Raw genomic sequence first — 11,732 nt, forward strand, 5'->3', positions numbered from 1 at the left:
CTCTGTTTGCATTTAATATATATAGATTGATATTGGTGAATTGAACCTAAAACTTAGTGTGATACACACGCTTTATAATTTATTTGTGTAAAGTGTTGCACCTTGCTTCATTCTCGTTTGATTTCGTGAATGCCGAAGTGGTGCAAAATAAACTTGTTAATTCGGAACGTCAGCCGCACCAACTTAATTAGTTGGCTGGCCGACCACTTAAAAGAGCAGCACCAACTCAGGTACTCTCCTCTCCTCATGTTGTTCGTATTAATAAAGAATTAAAATGAATCGATCTATTAGTGAGAAATACAGCCAGACGAAGAAAGAGTACGATTCAGGAACTGGTACAACATGTTATGCTTTGGTGTGGTAGCCATAAGTAATACGTAATATGTATGTTGACTGGCACCTCTGTCCAATTGCTAACCAATTTTATTGGTCATCGTCATGACATTCCTTTCTAGCCTATTATTGCACTACGCGAAAAAATGGATTTTACAGCGCTTTTTTTAAGCCATTTACAGCGCTTTTTCAAAAAAATAAGCGCTGTGGAAACGAGCGCTGTAAATGATACAACAGCGCTTTTAAAAAAGCGCTATAAAACATGTAAATACAACGCGCGCTTGTTATGCACATTTTACAACGCTTCTTCACAAAAAGCGCTGTAATATGCACCCCATTATATGAGTTATGGGTGTGCATTTTACAGCGCTTTCTCAAAAAAGCGCTCTAAAATGCACACCCATAACTCATATATGGGTGGGCATATTACAGCGCTTTCTCACAAAAGCGCTGTAATATGCCCACCCATAATTTCATATATGGGTGTGCATATTACAGCGCTTTCTCAAAAAAGCGCTGTAAAATGCCCACCCATAATTTCATATATGGGTGTGCAATTACAGCGCTTTTTGTGAAGAAGCGCTGTAAAATGTGCATAACAAGCGCGCGTTGTATTTACATGTTTTATAGCGCTTTTTAAAAAGCGTTGTTGTATCATTTACAGCGCTCGTTTCCACAGCGCTTATTTTTTTGAAAAAGCGCTGTAAATGGCTTAAAAAAAGCGCTGTAAAAGCCGTTTTTTCGCGTAGTGATATATGATCTCCATTTATATATTCCAGTTGAATTAGTTCAAAGATCGCATATTAAGAAATTGATTATTTGCCTATTTCTAGCAAAGAGTTGAATTAAATTGAGGAAAACAAATGAATAAATAATATTTTATAGGATTTTTTTGTTGAAATTTGATAATAAGAAGAAAGAATTGTAGTAATTTAAAGCAGTATAGTTTCTTCAAACTTTCAATCTAACATTTTCTCTGTACGCAAATTCACTTTGATTTCTATAAAGTAAAACCTAGAAAACCAAATCCTCATCCATATATTATCAATTAACTAGTTAAATAGACCCGTTCATATCAACAATGTTGAATATATTACAACATATAGCAACCATATAATGTAACATATATTTGTTGTTGCAATGATATTTAAATATAAGATTTCTTGTAAACTTCTAAACTTTAAACCACTAGAACCACATCGATCGACATGATATTATATGAATACAATATTCATCATTGATTGAGATAATCCCAAGTTAAAGGCCTAAAGACATGTTTAGCCTCTAACTCTATGATATCCAAATGCTCTTTCAAAAGGTGCATATACACAACCCAATCACCATTCCTTAATGGACTTGGCATTGGCATGACATAACCAGTTTCACCACCCCATGGAAAATAATAAGATGCAAACACAACTTTCCCCCACCCAAAATTCACTTTGTCTTCCGGAAACCTTTGGCCGGAAGACACCACAAAACCAGGTCCCTAATTGTTGCCACAACAATAAATCCTTGCCAACCCAAGGATAGGTCGATTTGCTTCCACCCAATCAATGAGCCCTAAGAAATGCTCTTTTGTTGTAGTTGTCGATACGAAGTCACGAACCTCGTCAACCACCCACCCTAATGGCTTATCAACTAACTCCTCCACCGATTTTCCACAAAATGGTATAGAAAGAACATTACCAAAATATCGTGTCATTATTTCTTCTCTCTCTTCCTCATCACAATTACTATTCCTAAGTCGCTTTCTCCCATCAACCACTATACCCATTTTGACATTAATGACCTTTTTTCTACTCACATCTCTTATAGTTGCACGAGCGACCAACTTCCACAAGTAGGCCGAGAAAGACTCGAGTTTTGTGGGCTTGGTGTTGCCATTGCTTGTTGTAGTGGCTAGTGATTGCAAACGATGAAGCTCCTCTATATTAATGTGGTATATGCGGCTACAAAATGGCTTGGTAGTAGTGGGTGAAGGAGGAGGGAGTTTGGAGATGGGAATGTAGATGTCATGGAGGGAAGAGTGGATGGAACTCATATGACGAGGGCTAAGGAGGGAGCGATTAAAACATGGTGTGTTAGTGGTTGTTATTGTTGTGGGCTTGATGGAGTTTGTTGGTTGGGCAATCTCAGCCCATGATACTAGGAACATGTTTATTGAATAGGCATCTGCTATACACGATGATCAAATGTGCATGCCACTACTATTCCACCACACTTTAATGATGTTGCCTGCATAATAATGATACATTCAATTAAAACACTAATTTAATGTATCAAAAAATAGATTTAGAACACTAAATGTTAGAAAAATTTCAAACATTGATATTATAATGTGCATGAGCATGTATTTTTTATGCTTAGTGATGTTTGGAATTAAATTCCTTTTATTTTCTTTATTTAAAATATGATACTTCAACAAAAAGGTTTAAGAATAAAGGGTGTTATAAACATGTACCTTTAAGATATATCTTAAAGATTTGAGAAAATTAAACAATTGTTTATATTTTTAAGGAGTTAAATACACAAATTCAAAGATAAAATTTTACATTTGATTCATTTGCATGTGTTACTGGGACACATATTAGCATATATTTAAGAATTATACACTTCAAATTATATTTATAATTTTTTGGTAACTTTCTAAAAGTATTTTAAATGATTAGTTTCTAAAAATATTTTAGAGAAAAATAAGAAAGATGGAAATATTTTATCATTAAGGTCCATTGTGACAAGCCTGCAAGGTTCCTGACAAATTCTATTTGAGGTTGTTCTTGTTGAAGTTGAACCAGCTAAGAAGGTTGGCACTAATAATGTCCCTGTTGGTCATCCTATTTTTGGAACTACTAATATCTCTCTTCTTGAATTTAAGCTTGAATGTGAGAATATAAACTCTAATGCAGATTTATCATTTAAGTTCTAACAACTTTATATTATATTGCTTTCGATCGATGTAATTTCTACCATTGATTGTATGAATGTTTTTTTGTTAGTAAAAAAAACTTTATTTGTGATTCAATCAATTGAAAAGTATCTAAACTTGTTTCATTGAAATAATTATCAATCAAACTAGGTTAAGAAAACACACTATAGAACAATTTATAATTTTAATAGGAGTATTGGTTAAAAAATGTTTGCCACTATCTTGCTATATTTTTTTACAGGAAACTATCTTGTTACTATTGGGGTTCTGTCCCTTTATGTAATGGTTTGAGGTATGGCCTCTTATTATTATATATACTTTTGGTGTTTTTTTTTAAATTCTTAACTTAGTGTTGCGCACAAAAGAAAAAACTTATATCAGAAAGAGCTTACTATAATGGTAAGATTATAAAATATAAAACGTACGTAATAAAATTTGATATAAATTTTGTAAAATGTATTTGCTTAATTTTATATGACATGCATGTTTCTTTTTTTATTTATTATTTTTAATATCAGACATCATTACTAAGTTCTTTCTGCATGAGTTTACTTATTGTTAGTAAAAGAATACAAAACTTTAGGTAGACACTTAATTATTTTTCATTTTCTAAACTATTATATTAAATATTTTTATCTATAGCATATTTCAATAACAAAATATCTAACATATAATCACAATTTGACAAGAGTTGAAATTTAAATATTATTGTATCAGTGATTAATCTGGCATCAATTAAAAATAGAGTTTAAATTCTCTCGATTCAAATATTTTTTAATTTAAATTAAAAAAATTTAAACTCGAATAAAACATATTAGATAATATTTTTTTTAGAAAAACTAAAAAAATGTGCTAACTGAATTATATAAAAAAAAAAATATAACTTATATAAACTAGATTGTCCACATATTTCCCAGCGGTTTAGATACTTAGTCACTAATTTTTTTAATGTATTTAAATATATATTTTGTTAATTATAGTTATCGAATATCTTTTATCAGTTAGTTTGATTTTTAAATATATTTTTTGTTAATCAATTTAATCTTTAAAATTATTAACAAAAGATATATATTTGAGGATATTTTTGTAATTTTAAATATTTAAATACTACAGAAATGATACTTTATATATTTAGGGATCAATTGGTGTTTAATTAAAATACGATTGATGTTAAATTAATATTATTAATCGAGGTCGATGATACAGTCGTCCACCTTCATAGATGGTTTACTGTATACGAATATTTATAAAAATCATCTAAAACTCTAACGACGATCAAAGATAAAACTCTCTCATCTTTATGAATGAAACAATGACTAGATCAATGTTAATCTAATAAAAATAACATAAAATAAATTTATTCTCAAAATCCAATTGGTTAAATATACATTAATATAATTATGTCAGAGTCTCAGTTATGAAGACGAGGAGGTCGTTAACTTATACTTAAGAATAGTATTGGTTGTGGTTAAAATTTCAGATGACTTTTAAACATTATTGTTATACCTGGACAGCGAGCACACCATGCTTCTTCTTGGGAACAAACTTTCCTTCAATAGATTCATGAGGGTTATAAAAGTTGAGGCATTGAAGCTCAACATCAGCCACTGTTGGAAATGATGATGCCTTTAATGAAAAATGCATTGGAAATAACGATGGCATTTATGAGCTAGTGTTGATGTGAATTGAAAAAAATTGAGAAGTCCCACATTTGAGGGATACCACACACTAGTATGGTATATAAGGTGGAGGTAATGAACTTGGGATGGGCCCCAAGGGGCACCCCAATTTTGTGAAGGAGGGAGAACGCAAGCAAATTGACCACCACACACGCGCGCCGCCGCCGCCGTCTGTCCTGGCCTGGCCCAGCCCGGCCCGGCTTGGCTTTGGCTTTGGAATAGAGGGTTCTCCCCAGTTGGAAAATCACACCAAAAGCACTCCGCATCTGAGGCTTTTCTCTCTTCTCCCCCTTCTTACTGCTTCATCTCTTTCTTCCTTTTCGAGTGGCCATAGCGCTTTTCCCAAATAAGCGCTGTAAAAGACCTCCGTGTGTTATTATGTTATATGAATGTTTTTTAAAGCCTTTTACAGCGCTTTTCCACATAAGCGCTCTAAAATGTCTCTTTATGTTAATTTTAAAAGGCTCTTTTACAGCGCTTTTTCCAAATAAGCGCTGTAAAAGGCCTTATTGTTTTTGTGTTTTGTTATGTTATGTTATTTTTTAAACAAGCTCAACATGCATGCAAAACCCACATAGTAGTAACTGGTCACCACAAAAATCCCTTCCTCTTCACCAAACTCTTCTCCTTTTATGCATCTTCTTCACAAACATCAAAGCTTACTCTTTCACAATTCAATCTCCACCTCAACACCCTTTTTATCTCTTTACATTCTCTTTCCTTCTTAAATCGAAACTTAATTGGTATTCAGGATCATTGCCATGTTGCGAAAAATGGGTTTGTGTCTGGTGTTTTTGGGGATTCCCATGATGCGTACAAGGTGTTTGAAGAAATGGGTTTGTGTCTGATGTTTTTTGGATTCCCATGATGCGTACAAGGTGTTTGAAGAAATGGGTTTGTGTCTGATGTTTTTTGGATTCCCATGATGCGTACAAGGTGTTTGAAGAAATTAGGTGTCTGATGAATATTATTTTTAAAGCTTTTTTACAGCGCTTTGTCAAATAAGCGCTGTAAAATGTCTTTTTTACTCACTTTCAAAAGAGTCGTTTACAGCGCTTTGTGTGAAAAGCGCTGTAAAAGGTATAAAACACTCATTATTTTATTTTTAAAAGGATCTTTTACAGCGCTTTTTAAGATAAGCGCTGTAAAATGTCTCTTTATTTTATTTTTGTGTTTGGTTTATTTGGGTTGGGATGACATTAAAAACATTTTTATCATTGTTTATTGGATTAAAAATATTGTTATCATTGTCTTTATCACAATACTTTAGGAGATGATGAATTATTAGAAATGAGTATTCTGAAGAATCTATATATATATATGCACTGAGCAAAAGAGAATCTCTCTATTCAGTTCAGTTCAGTTCATGTAAATTACTAATTTATATTCAGTTCAGTTCATGTAAATCAAGCTAAATATAAAACACTCATTGTTACATGAACTTGGTATAAAACACTCAAATCAAGCTAAATATAAGCAGAAAATAAATTAATCAGAAAATAAATTAATCAGAACTTAGTATAAAACACTCAATTCAGATTACATGCATATTTACAATAACACAGTTCAGATTACATGCATAGCTTATATAAAACAATTAAACATATATATACATTAAGATGCCCTTCTTCTTTTCCTGGTGACATTCACATTTGTTTGTCCATTTACAATACGAAACGATGGATTAATCCAAATTCCCTCATCATGATCATCTCTAAGATATAAACCATCATCAGTTGAATCAATTTCATGTGGTTGTTGTGATGTTGCAAATAAAAGATCATTACCAACATCTTCATCATTATTGTTATCATCACTTATTTTATTGGTCGATAGGACAACAGACCATTTATCATTAGAAGGATCAGTGACATAAAACACTTGTTGAGCTTGCGACGCTAAAATAAAAGGCTCGTCTTTGTATCCCACCCTATTAAAATCGACAAGCAAGAATCCTGACTCATCAATCCGAACGCCATTATTATTATCGACCCACTTGCAACCAAATATGGGAACACGAAACATTGTGTAGTCTAACTCCCATATGCGCTCGATAACCCCAAAATATGATAGATTTGCATATATTGGGTTTTTGTCTTTTGCACTTGAGACATGCATCGCTTCAGCTACGAGAGTGACTCCACTATTTTGCATAGTGGTCTGATCATCTTGTTCTTTGGTATAAAATGTGTAGCCGTTAATAACATAACCAGTGTAAGAAAAGACATGTAAGCTCGGACCATTTGCTAGCCACCTCAATCTATTTGAAATTGATCCGGGGTCTATATCAAATTTTGACATTATGTGATTTTTTAACCATGTTACAAAACTTCGATTGTGCTCTCGAGTTATCCAATTTTGATTCCTATTCATGTTCAAACGAGATAACTGATCAATGTGTATTGTAACATACGGTTGAACCTCATCATCATTGTGCAGAACATACAATTGTGCCTGCTCCCATTCTGTCCTTGATATAGTCAGTAGTCTCCTTCCAGTTATCCCTTCTCCTGATAGTCTTCCCGAATGACGAGACATGGGAAGCCCTATGGATTCAACATTGGACAGATATTCAGTACAAAATTCAGCAGCCTCTTCAACAATGTATCGTTCAGCAATACAACCTTCTGGTCGACTTCTACTTTTTACGTACCCTTTTAATATTTTCATATATCGTTCTATCGGATACATCCATCTCATATAAGCTGGCCCACAAAGTTGTGTCTCCTTAACCAGATGAACAGTAAGGTGAACCATTATATCAAAAAACGATGGTGGGAAATACATTTCAAGCTCACACAAAGTAACAACAATTTCCCTCTGCAATGTCGGTAATTTCTGAGGGTCGATCACTTTACTACAAATTTCCCTGAAGAAGAAACATAATCTAGTTAAGGCTAGTCGAACTTTTTCAGGTAAAATGGAACGTATACCTATTGGTAGCAAATGCTCCATTATAATATGACAATCATGGGTCTTCAAACCTTTTAACTTGAGGTCTTTCATACAAACCAAATTTTTAATGTTCGAAGAGTATCCTTCTGGAACTTTAACTTCGTGTAGAAATTTACATAAAACAATTTTTTCCTTTCTAGATAGAGTATGAGCGGCTGGAGGTAGATATGTGCGATTTCCTTTCTTTACTGGAGCCAGTTCATTTCTTATTCCCATATCGACCAAGTCCAATCTTGCATTGACGCCATCTTTAGACTTTCCTGGAACATTGAGTAACGTACCAATAACACTTTCAAATACATTTTTTTCAATATGCATCACATCGAGGAAATGTCTTACATACAATGACTTCCAATATGGCAATTCAAAGAAAATTGACTTTTTCTTCCACCCAGTTTTCACCAGCTCTCCCGCAAAAGGTTTGCCAAATTTATTGGTCAAACCTTGTACTTTTTCAAGTATTTGATATCCAGTCGGTGCTAAAGGAGCTTTACCTTCCTCTGATTTTCCATTGAATGCATTTCTCCACCCACGATACTGATGACTATAAGGTAAAAATCTACGATGTCCAAGAAACACATTCTTCTTACAATGTTTCAACCGCATCCAATTTGTACTCTCTTCACATATAGGACATGCACACTGACCTTTAATGCTATATCCTGATAAATTACCATATGCTGGAAAATCATTAATTATGCCGAACAACATAACCCTTAAATTGAAACATTCTTTCTTATACCCATCATAAACTTCCACACCTGTCTCCCACATACTTTTTAAATTTTCGATTAGAGGAGTCAAGTATACGTCGATATCATTCCCCGGTTGTTTGGGTCCAGAAATTAACAGAGACAACATCATAAACTTACGCTTCATACATAACCATGGAGGTAGGTTATATATTACCAAAATCACAGGCCACGTGCTATGTGAGATGCTTTGAAGACCATGTGGATTCATTCCATCAGTAGAAAGTGCAAGTCTTAGATTTCTTGACTCTATCCCGAATTCAGGATACTCGTGATCAATTTTTGCCCATTGTGGGGAATCTGCAGGGTGTCGAAACATTCCATCTCTAATTCTTTCATCTGCATGCCATGTCAAGTGTTTTGAATCTTCTTCACTGCGATACATGCGCCTAAATCTTGGTATTATAGGAAAATACCACACGACTTTTGCTGGAGTAGATTCTTTCTTCTTATATCGAGAGACATTGCATTTCGGACACGCCTTAAGTAGTTCATATTCGTTTCGAAATAAAATGCAATCGTTAGGACACGCATGAATCCTTTCGTAACTCATTCCAATAGAACACAAAATCCGTTTAGCCTCGTAGGTTCGACTGGGAAGTTCATTATCATCTGGCAACATATCTTTTATGAGTGTTAATAATTCCGTAAAGCTTTTATCAGACCATCCATTACTCGCTTTTAAGTTGTACAACTTTAATATCGCTGACAGTCTTGTGAATTTAGTACAACCATTATATAATTCTTTCTCTGCATCACTCAACAAACTTTCAAACATTTTAGGACAATCTCGAAGATCTTCTTCAACTGCTTTTGCAATCTCATCAACTCGGTCCGGCTCATATGTATCTGTATCGAAGTCAGTTGAAGCATATGTCGAACTATTCTCAAAATTAATGTTTCCTTTTTTTTTCTCACCATGTCTTATCCAACATGTGTAGCTTTGATCAATTCCATTACATACTAGATGTCCTTCTAATTCATCTTCTCTAACACGTTTTCCAAAACAACATTTTAAACAAGGACAAACTACTCTATTTGGATCTTTTGCATTCTTCACTGCAAACTCAACAAACTCCTTCACTCCAATTTCATACTCTTTTGACAATCGATTGGCTGAAATCCATTTCCTATCCATATTATACCACCTATATAAATGCAGTAACAAAAATAATAAGCTTTCAAAACATATCAACAAGTTTCAAAAAGAAACCAATATCAACTAACAATTTCAAAACAGAACAGATCATGTGGTATGAGTTTTTGACAATTTTTGACAATTTCAAAACATAACAGATCATGTGTAAAAAATACCTTAGACAACGTAGATGGCCGCACAGTACGTAGAGGATATTAGGGTTCCCAACGTATATAATTATTTGAAAGATGTAGAGGATATGAGGGTTTCCAACGTATATAATTATTTGAAAGATGTAGAGGATATGAGGGTTTCCAACGTATATAATTATTTTAAAGATGTATTTTACAGCGCTTGTGAAAAACGCGCTGTAATAGGTAGTTAAATTCAATGAAAGCGCATGTGTTTTACAGCGCTTGTGAAAAACGCGCTGTAATAGGTAGTTAAATTCAATGAAAGCGCATGTGTTTTACAGCGCTTGTGAAAAACGCGCTGTAATAGGTAGTTAAATTCAATGAAAGCGCATGTGTTTTACAGCGCTTGTGAAAAACGCGCTGTAATAGGTAGTTAAATTCAATGAAAGCGCATGTGTTTTACAGCGCTTGTGAAAAAAACGCTGTAATAGGTAGTTAAATTCAATGAAAGCGCATGTGTTTTACAGCGCTTGTGAAAAAAGCGCTGTAACTGATTCGCGAAAGCGCTTCCTTTTACAGCGCTTTTTTGACAAGCGTTGTAAAGGCCTTATAACGTGATGCGCAAACGTTATATGACCTACTACAGCGCTTTGCATCAAAAAGCGCTGTAATAGGTTCCGTTATTTTTAAAATATAATTACAACAGCGCTTGTGTTTAGCAAGCGCTGTAAAATGGGCGCTGTTAAATGTCATTTTTGGCGTAGTGTTGCCGTGGTAATTGGCATCTTAGTTATCATCACATCTGTCAAGTGGTGGAGTATATATGAAATATTCCCTCCCTTCACTATTATTATCACAGTTATTAAGAAAATTAGTTACATGCAATTAATTTTTTAAATTTTATTAATGTTGTTGTTGAGGCGGGGACTGCTGATGAAACGCATGAGGAAATGAAAATTGTTGTTGTTGAAACTGTTGTTGTTGCTTTTGAAACTTTTGTTTTCATTCTTCATTTAGTTTATCAATTGCTGCTTGTATAAGTTGTTGTGTCTTTTCTTCTTGCTCACTCAACCATGGTTCCTTTAATTGGTCAACATTGTCAGTCAACGGACGATGATCGATATGTACTAGCATAAGAAGATGACGTCTCAGTCTGAATATATTTTGTTGGTCTTTTTACAAATGTTGATGATAACTATCAGCACCTAACATACATCATTTGTACTTGCCATCACTAATGTTCATAAAACTCAGTCTCATATTGTTTCCGCTATAATGGACGGGCTTGCTAAGCAGGAGATAGAGTAGTTTGCTAATCATTCCATTATTTCATGACTTGTTGAAATTTTTCCTGTATAAAAAATAATAATAAAATTAAAATAATTAATTAATATATAATAATATTTTTAGAGAACTAATTCATTATAACTAGTATGTATATAGTCAAAGAAATATATATATATATATATATATATATATATATATATATCAATTTAAATACTAAACAAATATATATGTATCTGAATCATTTTTTATAATCCATTAGTATACTCATTTGTTACAGGATTGACATGAAGATAGCGATGTATCTCAGTCTGAGTGACTTCTCTTTCAAGTTGTTTTTCCTAAAATATTAAGTGTCAAGTTTAATTGGTGAAATCTAATAATTAATTGAATATAAATTAATAGAGATATATTAATAATAATTACCATATAGTATTTAATTTCACCGGCAGACATAGAACATCCCTTTTATTCATTCTTTTCTTGATGTGTTATGGGATTCTACACAATTTCTTCTTAATATATTTT

General features: G+C 33.3%; 1 protein-coding gene, 1 non-coding gene and 1 pseudogene across 2 annotated transcripts; all 3 read right to left on the reverse strand.

Annotated features, from left to right (window-relative positions):
* Positions 1-677: 677 nt before the first annotated feature.
* On the reverse strand, positions 678-801 carry LOC113784475 (small nucleolar RNA SNORA69). Its single transcript, XR_003470520.1, has one exon. It is a non-coding gene; the product is annotated as a small nucleolar RNA SNORA69 (small nucleolar RNA).
* A 573-nt stretch (positions 802-1,374) lies between these two features.
* Positions 1,375-2,618, reverse strand: LOC140918608 (coniferyl alcohol acyltransferase-like; annotated as a pseudogene).
* Positions 2,512-10,053, reverse strand: LOC101498377 (uncharacterized). The gene is made up of 4 exons (XM_073368717.1): positions 9,963-10,053; positions 8,806-9,796; positions 4,769-4,888; positions 2,512-2,571 (listed from the first exon to the last, which is right to left on the reverse strand). Exons 2-4 carry the CDS (start codon positions 9,784-9,786, stop codon positions 2,512-2,514), a joined length of 1,161 nt encoding a protein of 386 aa, XP_073224818.1. The 5' UTR covers positions 9,787-9,796; positions 9,963-10,053.
* Between the last annotated feature and the right edge of the window lie 1,679 nt (positions 10,054-11,732).

Source organism: Cicer arietinum, chromosome 5 (genome assembly GCF_000331145.2).
Source record: "Cicer arietinum cultivar CDC Frontier isolate Library 1 chromosome 5, Cicar.CDCFrontier_v2.0, whole genome shotgun sequence".
NCBI classification, from domain to species: domain Eukaryota; kingdom Viridiplantae; phylum Streptophyta; class Magnoliopsida; order Fabales; family Fabaceae; genus Cicer; species Cicer arietinum.